The 17061-nt window shown below is 42.7% G+C and overlaps 1 protein-coding gene and 1 long non-coding RNA gene across 2 annotated transcripts; one reads left to right on the forward strand and one right to left on the reverse strand.

Annotated features, from left to right (window-relative positions):
* Positions 1–633: 633 nt before the first annotated feature.
* On the forward strand, positions 634–15694 carry pth3r (parathyroid hormone 3 receptor). The gene is made up of 13 exons (XM_077000990.1): positions 634–1116; positions 4845–4950; positions 6860–6970; positions 7577–7701; positions 8285–8379; positions 9250–9391; positions 9695–9848; positions 10252–10312; positions 10672–10738; positions 10890–10984; positions 11246–11387; positions 12808–12849; positions 13789–15694. The coding sequence occupies exons 1-13, from the start codon at positions 1051–1053 to the stop codon at positions 14239–14241; spliced, it is 1659 nt and encodes a 552-aa protein (XP_076857105.1). The 5' UTR covers positions 634–1050; the 3' UTR covers positions 14242–15694.
* On the reverse strand, positions 2289–6943 carry LOC143511018 (uncharacterized). Its single transcript, XR_013130132.1, has 3 exons — positions 6771–6943; positions 4815–6558; positions 2289–3371 (listed from the first exon to the last, which is right to left on the reverse strand). It is a non-coding gene; the product is annotated as an uncharacterized LOC143511018 (long non-coding RNA).
* Positions 15695–17061: the final 1367 nt, after the last annotated feature.

Raw genomic sequence — 17061 nt, forward strand, 5'->3', positions numbered from 1 at the left:
ATGAAAAAGCCATTACACTGACACAGTGACCTAAATGTTTTAGAGACTGTGTACTAAATCTATTTGAAACAAGGCCTTATCCACAATAATTATCATTTTTATAAATATTGTTCCTATATTTGCATATTGTGGTTCAAATGGCTTTAAAGGAATTACTCTTTTAAAATTGGCTGAACCAATATCTGAGTGAGAGAGAGAGAGAGAGAGAGAGAGAGAGAGGGGGAACCTTGCATACAACATACAACACTAATCACACTGCACGCAAATACTTGCAGTGAGATACTGTGTTTCTTAGATTTTTTCCACTGCACTTTTTATCCTTTAGAGTATTTTTTTCATAAAAGGTATGAAATTTTAGTTTAATATTTCAGTACAGGATGGTTTCAGTGCTCAATGGTTTTGTATGCTTGAACAACTCAATAAAGAACATTCCATTGAAATAACTTGAATTGAAAGACAGAGGAGAGAGAGAGGGAGGAAGGGAGAGTGGGAGGAAGAGAGAGAAAGGAGGGAGAAATAAATAGAGAGGATGGACAGAGAGCAGTGGAGGGGAGGGGTTGCCAGACAGTTAGGAGTTAACATGGGGCAGAAGGTTCATCCTCTTGAGTGGTGAGAGGCAGCCCCCTCTCTAGCCTGACCTGTCTCACTACACACAGTCACCCACAAACACAGACATTCAACAGGAGACCACCAGTGAGACAACTGTTCCTCCTCTCAAGAGACTGAGTGTGTATTGCTAAGGGATCAATGCTGTCTCCTTATCTCCTAACTGCACATCACCCGCACAAGTCAACTGAAGAATGAGGTTTCCTTCTCTTCTGATCTATTAATGGACCGACGGGCAGATCTGACTCCACATGAAGCAAGCCTGAAGCAGAATCAGACGTACCTTCTCCACCGCTTCCGTCCTGTGAGAGGCCCAGTTATGACTTCACGTCTGATTAAGTCCCTGCGCCCTGAGAAGACGGTGGCAGCTTCTCGTGTGGAGGTTTAGACAGAGGACGGAGGGAAGGTTGATGTTTCCAGGACCCGCTGGGTGAGGAGTGAAGCATGCTGTTGCCAGTGATGGCCACAGCCTTCGTGTTGTGCAGTATATTGATGACCACGAGAGCACTGGTAAGTTATCTATCAGCCATAATCAATGCTGTAAGGTTATTCATCTCACAGTTTTCTTTTTGTTTTGTTTGTATCTTTATGCAGCACTAAAATAAATTTTTACTGGGGATGGAGATTCTATCAGTGCCATTATCAGTCGGAGTGGAAAGGCTATTTGGCATTTTACTACATTGCTATAGCAGTAAATCACAAACTTGTGGTCAATACTACAAAAAAGGCTCATTACTGTCCCACTAGAGATCAATATCTGGGAGAGCGGGAGTAAGATGTAGCGTAGCTGTCACGCTGCAGTCTGGACTCTGATCTGCACATAAATCACAAAACCAGTGCAAACAAAGAATGAGGAAATGAAACAGCAGCACATCTGCAGGGAGGTGCAGGCCACACGCTCCACCCTGCCTGCAACACGCCACCAGCGCAGCACAAACGCAACCCTTTCTGAAGAATGAAAGAGGAACTAATATTTCTTTGCTGAGTGTCTAATGCTGTAGTATGATGAGTGATGCTGCAAGGCCATAAAATCAAGACATGATGCCAAAGAACGATGGACAAGACTGAACGTAAATGAGAATATCTGAAATGAGAATATCTGAAATGAGTAGAATTTACTGCACCGGTTGTGCATGTTTGTAATGGTAAGAGGTCTGCATATCTTGGTTACTGCTGTTAATGGAAGTGTTTGTACAGCTGTGAACCAGGTGAAATATGGGCTAGTCTAAACCACCGACTGCCTTAGGTCCTCATGTTCCAGACGTCACAAAGACGCCCAACAGTTTAGCATAATGAACAAACAGTTAATCTGGAAAACATCCATTGTTTATCACGTGAGCCATCAATACAGAGCCATTCTATGGGGAGCACTCAACAGCGGGAAGTATGTGTGTCCTTGGATGGGATGTGAGGGGCTGAGAGAGACTCTGGAAGGGGCTGATGTTAACCTGTGAGATTCCCCAGCTCCACCAGCTTCAGGCAGCTCCCTGACAGACAAAAAGACTGACCCCTGACCTTTCACCTCTCCCCTTTACCCTACTGTATCTTTAAAGAGATACTTCACACAAAAATGTTAATGCAGATAATAATGAGTAAAAGCTCCCCACAGCTCTGCACAGGATGTGTTCATCCACAGGACAAAATAGTTATTTATTTTCTATAATATATAGGGATTTTGGTTTCTCTTGGTCACAAGGTTCTAGGGTAATTTGTCTGTCTGGTACCACATATCTTGGACTGGAAGCTTATTAGCTGCCATGAGTACAGGATGTTAGTGTATGGAAGAACAGGATCAGGTCACAGCTGCTCTGCCAAAAACGATTCAGCGTAGCAGGAGATCGTTAAGCCAAGTATAAGATTGGGACACCGAGGTCAGTGAAAATAAGTCATTGGGATTTGAATATTCTTCCTAAGTGTTCAACATGTTTAAACACTTCATCTGTGAACTATTACTTACACTTAGGAAGAGTTCTGGCAATCAGTCATTTTTAGTTGTGGTTGAACTTGTGGACATGTAACAATGGCCAATATTAAATCATAGAGCTCCATCCCTTATGTAACAGGTTCGTTTGATTTGAAAGCTTCATTCCCTACCCAGGTGAACACAGTAAAGCTCCAAGCCCCAAGGTGTCTGACAAAGCCATAGCCTATTAATCAACATCCAGAATCCTGTGTGGTACTGTTAGTCCTAACAACCACTCATGACCACAGAGCAATATGGCTTCACCTGAATTACACTGCCGATTTGTTCAAATGTTCGTGTAACATTTCATGAGTATTTATTCTGCTTTTATCTAAGTTTTGGAGAGACATGTTCTTTGTTTTCAAGTTGGTGTGTTTATCATTGAAGCCAATGATCTCCCTGGATAGTTATTTTTTTCTTCATAGTTTTGGAAGCCCAAACAAATCATGCGCTGACATGATCTTTGTTTTCATTTGTCCATGATGTCCAGAGTTTCCGGACTTCTGTGAGTCTTGCTCTGTGGTCCATCGGTCAGTGACCAAAGCGGCCCATGGATAAGAGGTGAAGAGCTCTCCACTATTCTAGACCCCCTGGAGCTGGTCTGATCGGGGTGTCTGCTGCCAAGTGACTCTCAGACCTCCTCGTTCTTTATGCCCGTAACCGCTCAGCAACTGCCCTCAGTCAGGTCCTCCAACCACGTGGCTCAGAGCTGTGGATTTCCAATGGCATTCCGTAGGAATCACACTGCTAGTTACATGACCTCAATGCACAGCAGAGGAGGCAAACGCAGGGCCAGACATCTCTGAGGAGGAAAAACGCAGGGTCAGAGACCTCTGAGGTGAACACAATCTGTCATTAGGCCTACAGAAATTTAACTGATCTACAACATGAGCACTCAGATGCCATTAGAATGTAGGTTCTGAGAATATAGCTGATTATCAAGTAATAAATGTTTTTTTAATCAAAACCACATTTTCCCCCTTTTCTTTACAAATGTTTCTTTCATCACACACACACACACACACACACACACACACACACACACACACACACACACACACACACACACACACACACACAGACATTCACACACACACAGACATTCATACACACACACATTTACATTTACGGCATTTAGCAGAGCGACTTACAAAAGTGCTTTGCATCTGATCACAGAGTTTATCCTAGGTAATAGTACGGATAGGTCAGAATTCAAGATACCATTGAGTCAGACTACTACTAAACTACAGGAGTCAATATAATTATTTAGTGTTTTGCAAGTTAAATGTTTGCCAAGAAGCACAAATAACCATAGACAGACATACAATTTAAGAACAGCAGCAAGTGCCGAGTTGGTGCTCTGTTAAGAACTCAACAAACAGGTGAGTCTTTAGTCTACGCTTGAAGATAGTAATAGACTCTGCAGTCCGAACAGCCAATGGAAGATCGTTCCACCATCTTGGAGCCAGGACGGAGAATAGTCTGGAGCTTTGTCTTCCATGAGACTTCAAGCACACTCACACACACACACACACACACACACATACCGTACCGCCCCCTTATCCCATTTGCTGCCATGTCAAATGGTCGGGGTGTGTGAGGCGGTTGCCTCTCTGCTACTTTTGCTCCCTGGTTGTGAAATGTATTTGGGGCACAAAGCCTACTGTGTTTACCCTCCACCTCATCCACCCGCCTGCCGATCTCCACCCGCGAGCTCTTCGTCAGGCCGTGAGAGAGACGCCCCTCTTGCAGGGAGATGAACAGGGAGGGGCAGGTGGGGGCCATGGGAGAAAAGGTTAAAGATGGATCGCCACATATCGCGTGGCGGTGCAACTATTTCACAACAGCTGGAGGCAGCAGCTCAGGCTCAGGAGGGGCGCACCAAATCTGACACCCGAGACAAACTGCCCCCACGAAAAAGCAGTGATGAGGAGTGATGAGCAGTGATGGGGAGTGATGAGGAGTGATGAGAAGTGATGGGGAGTGATGGGGAGTGATGAGCAGTGATGGGGAGTGATGAGGAGTGATGAGGAGTGATGAGGAGTGATGGGGAGTGATGAGGAGTGATGAGGAGTGATGAGGAGTGATGGGGAGTGATGAGGAGTGATGGGGAGTGATGAGGAGTGATGAGGAGTGATGGGGAGTGATGAGGAGTGATGGGAAGTGATCCGCTTGTCTCAGCGCTGTCACCTCAGGCCTTGCTCAGGTGCTGGTGGACTGTGAATGAGTAACCACGACAACTCACCCTGTCTTATTTTCCTGTCTGTCGGTGCAGATCGACGCTGATGACGTCATCACTCGGGATGAGCAGATCTCTCTCCTGACCGAGGCATGGCTGAAGTGTGAGAGAACCATTAGAGCACAGATGAAGAACACACAAGGTACACAAACATGCCGCTATCCCGACATCGGGCCCTGTTGGCACGATCCAGACTCACTGGGCCTCATAGTCGCACACGAGTTGTTAAGATCTGAGCGCTGAGCTACAGCTACAGAGCTAGAACTGCATGAGCAAAGATCAGGTCGGCTTTTATACCTAAGACTTTCCTCAAAGGAGGAAACTTTTTCATTGCTCTGGCTATAGACGTTTTGATTGTACATTTACATTCATTACCAGACTGAGGTGACTCAGATCCGAGTTTCTGCCTCAGTGTGCCTTAACGTGGATTTGAGTGGTCAGATCTGAACTCATGTGGCTTTTCACCTATACGAATGCGCCTAGCGTTGCCGTCGGCTACCAGCACCAGCAGTGACAATCGCAGAGACCACAACAGCGAACACTAGCGGTCTGGCCTTCCTGCCCGATTAACCTGATCTCGTACAGCCGATAAACTGCAGTCTTACAAATAAATATTTTAGGCTTAGCTGGTTTATTTCAGATGTCTGTTAGAAATGTGAATTGGCAAATATCGGCAAATCCGATCAGAGAAAAAAATCTAAATTGAAGAGTGAGGCTTGTAATGTGTGAGTAACCACCGCAATTAACACCCGAAGAGTGCAGATACACTATTAATTCACTAAACATTAAACACACGCTATAAGCCTTCACAATACTGTTAAGAAATGAAATAATTATCTATATCCATGATAAACATGGACATGGGTACAGTGGAGGATGGCTATTTTGCATGTATTACACAGGGCATTTTAATGGCTTTTGGTAATATTCATCTTAAACATTACATAAGCATAGCAACAGACAAGATTATTGATTAGGCTAAAGTGAGTTTTTATCTCAAGTGTATATCAGTTTCTGTAATCCTGGAGTTACATTCAACAAAATACGCCTACACTGGCATTGGTCATCCCCAAAGGTGGTTTCATTCATCAGTGAAATTGAATTTAGTGTCATAACATCGGTTAATCGTGACAGAAGCGCTTGAGCACACACAGATATTTCATCACACGGATTCAGCGCCAGCATCTGCCTGACACAATTTCCTGAGCGCAATAGCGTCCATAAATATGGGGATGAAAGACCACGGCCTGCTCCGATTCTGATTCCCGGTTTAAGGTGCTTATCTGTAGTCTGATTTTTATTCTATATCGATCTTGCCCGCTGTAGAAACAGCTGTTATCTCGGGGCATTGCTCCCGGTGTCTGATATAAAGGGTGACGCATTCACCGCAGTTTTGTTATGGAGGAGCATAACTTTAGATTACTGATATTCGGACATTCAAGCAGGGGAGACGCGCCATGACAGCGGCGTTTCTAGGAGGTCTCGACTCGGCAGACGCTGTATCCGCCTGTGGGGAAGGCCCACTCCGTTTCCCGATGTTTAAATTCCGAGTTTATGAAACATATTAATGTGATCTTGATTGAATTAATACATGGTATGACGTAAGCAGACTGCGACGTTTCTTATGAATGGTGTATGTGCATGCTCTGTGTGGTGTCGAGGAAAGACGATGAAGCGTGTTTACACCAACTCAAATATTGGAGTTCAGTTTACCATGTCCAACCCCGTAATCACTGGACATCATTGCTTCCTATGTGGAAAGATGAAACGTTGGTCAATCGTACTAACCACCCTAGACATTTGACAGTAAAAATTACAAAAAATAAGTTAACGTTTTAGCCAAAAGTGATTTAGAATCATCGTATTAAAAAACGTATTTCAATGTTACGTGGAATCACATTTAAACTGTAAAATGATTATTTGTGTCTGCATACATGAGAGGGACATGTAATTTAGGCCAACCTTATCTTTTAGAATAGACTTTCTAAAATGCTCGCGCTGCCTCTTTTGACCTTCTCCAAAGCTGAACGCTCGCGTGTCCTGTTCTCCAGGCGACGCCTGTGCGCCCGAGTGGGACGGCATCATCTGCTGGCCTCGAGCCAAGCCTGGCCAGTTGGTGTCTGTGCTCTGCCCCGACTACATTTACGACTTCAACCACCGAGGTCCGTACCGCAGCCTCACAAAGTCACGCCACACAAACAAACGCTAAGAGTGGTGCCGTTATACCACACCCTGTCCACACCCGTAATCTGTCAGGGCTATTGAACCTGTCATGGACTCTGTGCCACTGTACTACTGTAGCTAAAACATTTACACATGTTTTCTGTGGACGTTCTTGCTGTAAAACCAGCATTATGTATTTGCATTTTCCATAACATTTATTCCTACCTTGAGAAAAAAAAACTGAATGATGAATAAGACGTGCTTTTACTTTGATTTTACATACAGTGTTATATCATGAGTATGGTGATTGTGCATGCTTGGAAATTTAACTGTAATTTACGTTTTTGCAGTGTTATCATTTCTAAGATATTTTTGCATTGTGGTCATTCCTTAGCATTTTTTGCACTGCAGTTATTGCAGTGTACTTTCTCAGTAGTTTTGCAGTGCAGCGCCTGTAGCTTTGCAGTGCAGTGTCAGTAGTTTTGCAGTGTAGATTCTCAGTAGTTTTGCAGTGCAGTCTTTTCTCTGCGTGTTTTCCATTTCATGGTAATTGCTCAGATAATATCTTCACAGCAGTGATCTCTCCGTAATTCCTCCCTGCTCAGGCCAAGCCTACCGTAGCTGTGATGCGCTGGGCAGCTGGGAGCAGGTGGCCAGCATCAATCGCACCTGGGCTAACTACACCGAGTGCACGACCTACCTACACTCCAACCATGGCAGTCACCAGGAGGTGTGTGTGTGTGCATATATTTTTTTCTGTGTGTATGTGTTTATCTGTGGGTGTCTGCATGCATCTGTGTCTATTTTTAAACAATTTAAGCATTTTTGTTAAACCAACTTGTCTATTATAAAATAATATATCCAAAACATGAATAATATACATGATCCAACATGAAACATTACTGGAATTTATTTAACAGGTTATGTAATTAACATGTATTGCCTGTGGCAAAAATCTAAATGTACAAAAAGTTATCAAAACACTGCTTACTTAGATACTGCTTCTTCAGATACTGCTTCAAATCATAAGAAGAACGTTACCTCTTTAATGTTAACAGAATATCAAAACAGAGCTCCATAGACACATCCATGTTACAGTCAATGAAGCACATTCTCATCAGTGATGCTATCTGTGGTCTAGAATGAGGTCTGGACACTTTTTATCAAGGACCCTTGAAGGGTTATATGCAAAGAAATGCATAGAATTATGAGGAGTACACAAACACATGTACACTCAAAGTTACATACAAAGTCGCACAAACAGTGACACACATATACACACAAAATTACTCCTTGTGTGTGTTTTCCCACAGGAGGTATTCCGACGGCTTCACCTGATGTACACGGCGGGTTACTCCATCTCTCTGGCCTCTCTGCTGGTGGCTGTCTCCATTCTCTGTTACTTCAAGTGCGTCATGCATGAGCCATTTTTCTCCATTACTGAACGTTTAACACACTTTAGGAAGGCACAGGGTGTCAGATTTACCCATGAACCACCAAAATTGTGTCCTTTTGGAAGAGAGCCAGTATAGCAAATGTAATTTAGCGGTGATAATTGACCCCTCTAGGCTTGTGGTCTTCTGTTGTTGTTCTTAGAGATCTACCCATGCCTGGAGATTAGCTCTAATTTATCACACCTCTTGAGAATATGTGTGTTTGGCTAGATTATCCTAGAATAGACTCTACAGGAGTGGACTCGGAAATATCTCAGGTGCATGTGTTGTGTCTTGATGTCTACATCTGTACTGGTTACGTTCATAAGGACAGGAGCCAGAGACATCAGCTCTGAGATCTGACCTGCACTGCTCCTGTCGATGTCAGCATTGCAGTCAGCCAAAGCATGACCCAGACCTACAGAACCACAGACCCAGAACCACAGACCTAGACCACACAGACCCAGCACCACAGACCCAGAACTACAGACTCAGCAATGTAGACCCAGACCACACAGACCCAGATCACACAGAACCACCACCACAGACCCAGAACCACAGACCTATATACTGAGGGTTTATTTAAGCCCTGGACCGATTCTTCAGTTCTTAGTAGTGGACCAGGACATTTGGACCTTACAGTATGTAGTGTGTAGTTTATTTTTGTTGCGTCTGTCATTGATATAGTTTGGATTCTGTTAAAGACATTTGATACCTTTCTGTGATAAGGAAAGATTTGGATCTGGACATACCTGTCTACACTTGACTCAGACATTGAGCTATCAGTCTGAAGTTGGACCTCAACGCTCTGTCTTTCTTCCATCTCTCTGTCTCTCTCTCTGCAGACGTCTACACTGCACTCGTAACTACATCCACACTCATCTGTTTACCTCCTTCATATGTCGAGCCATCAGCATCTTTGTAAAAGATGCAGTACTCTACACAGTCACAGATGACCCTAAACCAGAGGAGCCCAGATCTCAAACGGTACACACACACACACACACACACACACACACACACACACACACACACACACACAAACACACATTGCCAACTCAATCTTACAAATGAGTGAAAGTTGTTGGATTTAATATGAATGAAATTCAAAGAAACATTTTGGCTGTTGACCTCACCATGCCTCCTCCCCTAACCATTTGCCCTTTGCCCTCACAAACAAGCCTGCACACAGCAGCATGCTGTAGTGTCTGGACACTCTCACTCATGCGTTTCTCTTTCCTGTTCTCCACCATTCTGCTTTTGAACTCTACATGTTCCCACTGGTTTCAGGCAGGCTGTAAGCTTGCTGTGACCCTCTTTCTGTATTTCCTTGCAACCAATCACTACTGGATCCTGGTGGAGGGTCTCTACCTGCATAGTCTGATCTTCATGGCGTTCCTGTCAGATAAGAACTACCTGTGGGCCCTCACCATTATAGGCTGGGGTGAGTTCCTGGTCTTCCTCTAGCTCTCCCTGTTAGAGTGGTACGATCTTCTGGAAAGGAGTGGGTAAGGGGGAATTGGGCCATGGCAGTGATTCCAAGTTCAGGTGTCTGGACCTACCAGACGGCCCATAATTTTGCTGTAGCTCATCTCCTAGCATGCCTGAATAATGTTATTAACAACACTGAATGCCAAGTGCGGGCGTGTTGGGAGCTGGAATTGAGCGAAAATGTGGAGTGATAAGGGTTCTGATAGAAGTTCTAATAGGGGTTATGATAGAGGTTATGATAGGGGTTTGTAAAGGGGTTCTCATAGGGGTTCTGATTGGGGTTCTGATAGAGGTTCTGATAGATTTTGTCAGAGGTTTTTATAGAGGTTCTGATTCAGTATCTTCATCTGTTGCAGGTGTTCCTGCAATGTTTGTGTCCATTTGGGTCAGTGTTCGTGCTTCATTGGCTGACACACAGTAGGTTTCAAAACAAAAACCTATTCACACACAGACATAAGCACATACAGTCCCTGTGGGGTATTATCAATACCTATAACTTAGATTTCTCAAAAAACAAAAAAATAAAAAATAACAAAGACTCCTTTAGTCTTATGGACCAGCTACATACCCTCACAGCAATCCCCCATTATTGATTTTATCATCATGAGAACTTTTGGTCCCCAGCAATAACACTTGTGTGTTTATAGTTAGTGTATTTATTCATTTGCTCACGTATGTGTAGAGTTATGCTGTATTTACTCGTGAATATGTAGAGTTACTGTATTTACCCTTGTATGTGTAGAGTTACACTGTATTTACTCACACTGGTCTTGCAGATGTTGGGATATTGGAGCGGGTAATCTGAAATGGATCTATCAAGTGCCAATCCTGGCAGCCATCGTTGTAGGCACATTATTTTATTATAATCTGACTCCTATTTACACTTCTACTATTATTGACAATATTTATTTACACTGCCATAATGTCTTATTTTTACTCTCTCTCCCTGTTTCTCTCTCTCCCTCCCTGTCTCTGTCTTTCTCTCTCCCTGTAGGTAAACTTCTTCCTGTTCCTCAACATTGTTCGTGTTTTGGCGTCTAAGCTGTGGGAGACTAACACTGGGAAACTGGACCCTAGGCAGCAGTACAGGTAGAACCCCATCACACACACACACACACACACACACACACACACACACACTGGGTTCAGTGGCGCAAAAAGGGGGTATGCAGCGTATGCGACGCATAGGGGCGCTGCACTAGAGGGGGCGCCAAATCGATGCCAGAAAATAATTTGCCGAGTTGGTGGGGGTGGGGGGTGGAGTGCGGGGGGCGCCCATAGTATGTTTGCATACACCACAGAAAGTATGTAGTTGCAACCCTGACTGGGTTTGCTGTGCTTGGCGTACAGGAAGCTGCTGCGGTCCACTCTGGTGCTGATGCCTCTGTTTGGGGTTCACTACGTGGTGTTCGGGGCTCTGCCCTACACGGAGGTCTCCGGCGTGCTCTGGCAGGTGCAGATGCACTACGAGATGGTCTTCAACTCCTTACAGGTAAAACTGAAGTCCATTCATTTAGAAGCAGCCCACTTACACCAACAGTTATACTGCAGTATTTAGAGCAGTATTTGTTCTAGAAATATAAATGTTATCCTAATATAAATCTAAAAAATAAATATCAACCTAACATTGCAGTTGTGTTTATGTTTTTCCTGTAAAAATATCATTTATATTTCAAGCAATACATCCAAACATTCAACCTCAGCAGGACAAATATTACAAAGCATGTCAGTGATGTCATGAGACGCATCAGCACAGAATGGTGCTTCCCATAAAGGTTATTGGTAGTAGACACTCACTTGTCATTTGTCTAAGAATATACAGAGTATTGATAGATGCATATAATTTTATGTAGAAAGGGTAAGCATGCATGTGTCATATCTACATAAAGAATTAACCATCTAACCATCTGCCAGCCAACGTTCATCCAGTATAAAGTATAAAGCAACACACACACATAAACATAACAGACAGGATCCCAAACATACATAACAAGATCTCACATTTATAAATATAACAAAAAGGATCACAAACATATAAACATAACAAACAGGATCATAGACACATAAAAACATAACAGACAGGATCACACACATATAATCATAACAGACAGGATCATAAACACATATAAACATATCAGACAGGATCACACACATATAATCATAACAGACAGGATCATAAACACATATAAACATATCAGACAGGATCACACAGCCATTGGAAGATCTACCACTATTTCTTAACAGTGTACAGTCGTACAGTAGTTCAGTGCCTGCTTCAAGTGAACAAATGTATCCTGCTTTAGGTTGACTGCCTTAGTTAATTATGGAATGCTATTGAATGCTGGAATATTTGGTTATAGATTAGCAATGGTTTACTGGGCTGTGAAAGACTAACAGTTTACATTGTTGCCAACAGAGATGGATACATACATTAGAAGCACAAACAATAATTCTGCACAGTATAATTACTTCATAAACTTCAGTCAGTGTCTGAAATATGAAGAATTCAAAATATGAATTGTGCATAAATAATACATCATATACAGTAATTGCATACTTTCTGTTTGTGTTACACTTGTTTCTAGTCTGTGTAGGTAGATGTTGGTAGAAAAGACAAAAGCATACATATTATGACAATCTCAGTTAACTGGTGCAGGGGAAAATTAGTGCTTGTTGAAGAATATAATTTGCTCTTCAAAAAATTGGTTTTCAGAAATGTATTCAGGTAGCACCTGAGAAAAGCAGTGTGAAACACTGGTCCTCTGTTTAACCTTTGGAAAGTGTGTGTGTAGTGTTTAGGGTTTAGTGTGTAGTGTTTATGGTTTAGTGTTTAGAGTTAAAGTGTATAGTGTTTAGGGTTTAGAGTGTGGTGTTTACTGTTTAGCGTTTCTGTTTGTCTCTCTTCTCTCCAGGGCTTTTTTGTGGCATTTATCTACTGTTTCTGCAATGGAGAGGTCAGTTTGTGTTCCATATTTCTAAGTATTATTATTATTATTATTATTATTATTATTTGCATGCTGGTATAGTAAAAAGAAATGTAGCAATTTGATCTACAGTTATCATTTTTTACACTGCCTTCAGCATGGCATTACAGTCAAATCAATGGCAGATCAATATATCAATACAGCCTTCTTCAAGAGCACTGAGATGAGAGTACTTCTTTAAGAGCACTTTCACCTCATCTGTGCCTTCAGCCAATCCCAGGTGGTGTGAGAACACTAGGCCCTAGTCTAGGAATTCTGTCTGAAATTCAAGGGAAACAAGATGAGCCTCTCACATGTATCACACACATCAGAGAAACACATTCCTTACTGTATAATTCAGTTCAATTTAAAGTCAGATGTATTTATTTCGTGCTTTCACCAACATGCAGTGTCATAAAGCAGCTTTACAAATGTCTGGTCAGAATTGAGGAAGGAACCTTGGGAGAGCCAAGACTGGAGAGGGTGCCCATCCTCCAGCTAGCAAACACATCTATGCTAGACCAAACAGTTCAGTCCAGTGTAGGTGTAGGACACTGAGCCTCTCTGGTGCGTATATAGTGTCTGAGCTGTTCCCGTGGGAGAAATGTCCATTTGTGTAGGTGGTGTCGGACAATGATGCATTTTATTCTGACTATGCTCTAACATTTCAACCTCTCAATGGGCTAAATAATGATTGAATAATAATAATCAATAATCAATAATAATGAAGTCAATGTCTTTCTTTGTTTGTCTTGCTCTTTCCCTACAACCCCCCATCTTCCTCCCCTCTGTCTCCTCTCCCCCCCTCTCTCCCCCACCCCCTCTCTTCTCTCTCTCTCTCTCTCTCTCTCTCTCTCTCTCTCTCCCCTCTCCCTCTCTCTCTCTCTCTCTCCTCTCCCTCTCTCTCTCCTCTCTCTCTCTCTTGTCCAGGTGCAGGCAGAGGTAAAAAAGGCATGGCTGAGGCGGAGTCTCACCCAGGATCTTAAACAAAAGTCTCGTGTCACCAGCAGTGCTGGGGGCGGGAGCTGTTACTATGGAGGCATGATGTCAAACTCCACCACTCAGAGCATTTGTATGAATGTCAGTAGCACTAAGACCTTGCCCAATGGAGGTGGGACTTTGGGGGTCAGGGGTCAATCCCATTTGGTTAACTTGTCAGGGTCCACAACCAGTGAGACTGAGACTACATTACAAACAGTACAGCACCCACAACTGATCCTGAGACCAGTTGGCAGCATGGAGGTTCTTTGTAGTCCCACTGGGGAAAGCACAACTAGATGTAGAGAGGAGGAAGAGGAGATGGAGGAAGACTCAACTCTGTACGTCATGCCCGAAAATCACTCATGCTCTGTCACTGTGGCAGATGTGGAGACTATTCTATGAAGGACTCTGCAGTTGTTACAGAAACCTTCAGACAGTTTACTATCAAGGAAACAGAAGAAAACACATCCGTGTGACACTATTAAACTTTTGCTGGCTGGCTTGATTTTGTTTTCGCAAGTAATCGTCAAAACGTCTGAAGCAAACGTGCCATGGAAAACTGACACCTGAGATGATCTCACAGGTTTCAAAGATGGGTTTCTGCAGAAATAGTAGGAACACTGTCTGGGGGCATCGTCACACATGAGGTAATGACCTCCATGTCGTTGTTATTTTGAGATGTATACCTGGGGCTCTGAGGGCCTTCTGTGTGGCTTTTACAACCAACATGTTAGAACTGTTTGTTCACCGTGTGAATGTTAGTTCTTGCTAAAATATTCTGCACATTTCTTCAGAACAGAACGCACGTCCAGCCTCTCCTCGTAACATATCTGTGTCCCACTGTGTTGGACGTAAGAAGACATTGCAAGCAACACGCATTAAGGTGTAGTAGCTAAATAAGACAAGCTTCTACATAGGAAAACCTGGTGAAATTTCATTCCTGTGTTGTATTCTCTAATATACTTAAAAGAATTAACTTTTTAAAATAAGCTTCCAAGAATACAACTCCATATGTATACCATTACAAACACCAGAGAGGTGCTCTATTGATGCGGCGTGTGTGCACTGACCTGACACACAGCAGTTAATGTGATTTACAGCTAACTTGTGTGCTTTGTGTGGAAAAAGATGGGTGGTTTACCAGTGGGATGAATCTCCCGCTGATATTAAGATGGATATATGCATGAAATATTGTTTGATCTTGTATGCATGAAATTAAAGTTTTAAATATGCTCAGTGTGTCCGAAGAGCTAGCTGATCCCCCGTATGCCATGTTATGTTATACCTGCTTATACCTTATATAAGCTTTTTTCCATCCATGTCATTCTACTATTCATTCATTTCCCACCCTTTCCAATAGTACTTTAGACAGAATAAAATAACCAACTGTCATCGTTGTCATCAGAGAAGCAATGGATCTTATTCCTAATGTTCAAATGCCTTGTTTACCTTATTAGTGATGCCTCTGAATTCGGTGTTGACCTGTTTAGTCGACGTGTTTACTGTGGTAAATTGCCTGTTGTAGTCGTGTTGTCGTTCACGATTAAGCTACGTTTGTATCTTCACCTCGCTTACTTTGTTACTGGAGAACAGCAGAATCAGAAGACTTGTATTGCCATGTTTTACAGTCATATGTGTAATGGAGTGAGGTAGAAAATGTTAAACTTCGCTAATCCCAGAATGGCTGCTTAGATGCTGTATCGTTGTTTAATCCAACATTAAATCAGAATTTGTGGACATTTCATGGATATTTATTCAGATTAAAGTACACCGTGGGAATGAAGTTTATGTGTGTGTTAATGCTTCTCTAAAATTACACACCCCGACAAAATGCAGAGAAAAACGGTTACACAGACTACACGAAGCTGCACCTGGGTTAGCAAATATGATTTGTTTTTACCAGTCCCGGAAACATAATGCTGTCAACTTTTGTAGCTACTTCACTCACTGAGGATCGTGTGCAAAAACTTTGTTCAGAAGTGGCTACAACTTTGACCATCTTTTATAAAGATCTTTTATTTCTAAAAGTAAAACCAGCCTTTCTGTTTTCTTACAACAGTTCTATTTCTTAAAGAAAACACTTTCAGTACATTATAGTTCAGTATTTGAAGTAAACATGCAGCATGCTCCCGTAGGTACTAATTAAACACTATCTAATCCTCGCCAAGACAGAAATCTTGAGACCTTCTGGTACCATTTTCAGTTTTTCCATGTCTTCACGAGGTCTCAATAAAACGAATCATTTTCTAAAAAATAAAGCATAACAAAAAACCCTATGGTGTGGGCAGACGTCAGCTGGTGTGCATATTTGAAGGACTCTGAATCTTTTCTGTTACAACCAGCCATCAGAGCGAAATAAGGCAGCAACCGGGGCGCCCGATCCCGGTCAACCAGACCCGAGAAACATTCAAACAGTCTTGCCTTTCTTGCGCTCAGGAGAAGAACCCACACTCACAGCATTTTATTTTATTTTTTACAGTGAAATGACGCACGCACTACTAGCACTTTAATTGCAGAATTTCCCCCCATAACTCCTTGGGTCTCGAAGCAAACATTACCCGGAATTGGAGCAGGCTAGCAAACCATCTGGAGGTAAATAGAAGAGCCAGACTGCACACAGGAAGTGAAATGTATGTGCCCCGCAGTTGGTAAATGTGGAGAGAATGTTCAGCGTGGCATGCTGCAGAGATGCGTTTCTCTTGCTCCTCGATGGACGGCTCCTGTCAGGAAAGCTAACAATGCAGGTAACGTAGTGAACACGGGGTGCAGCGGCCATAACGTTCAGCTTCCTGAGTGACGGCATGCCTCACTCTACCGACTCCTCTGGGCCGTGTTGGTCAGCTATCATCACACGTGTGTGGGCATCTATCCCTCCACGCTCCATCTGTGGGTACCCCTCACTCAGGTGTACACCTCACTCAGGTGTACACCTCTCCTCCCGTATGCAAGAGACTACACAAAAGTTCAAACCTTGTGTTACCTAATGGTACCTCATGTAACCTCATTAACCCTAAACTGTTTACACTAGATTACCTTTTTGGCTCACAGTAAATACAGGTCATGTTTACATAATATTCTATATATAGGTAATATTCTGCTAGTCATGTAAAATGTTCCCCTAAAAATACACATTTTTATATATTTGAAAGGAATTACATTTATATTTAGTGATTTAAGAGTTGGAAGTAATTATCATGTTTGAAAGATCAGTGCAATATATGA

This window comes from Brachyhypopomus gauderio, chromosome 3 (genome assembly GCF_052324685.1).
Source record: "Brachyhypopomus gauderio isolate BG-103 chromosome 3, BGAUD_0.2, whole genome shotgun sequence".
NCBI classification, from domain to species: Eukaryota; Metazoa; Chordata; class Actinopteri; order Gymnotiformes; family Hypopomidae; genus Brachyhypopomus; species Brachyhypopomus gauderio.

Coding starts and splice junctions, on each gene's coding strand:
- pth3r (XM_077000990.1), top strand. CDS start 1,051: ATGCTGTTGCCAGTGATGGCCACAGCCTTCGTGTTGTGCAGTATATTG. Junction 4,951..6,859: donor ACAGATGAAGAACACACAAG/GTACACAAACAT, acceptor CCTGTTCTCCAG/GCGACGCCTGTGCGCCCGAG. Junction 8,380..9,249: donor TCCATTCTCTGTTACTTCAA/GTGCGTCATGCA, acceptor CTCTCTCTGCAG/ACGTCTACACTGCACTCGTA.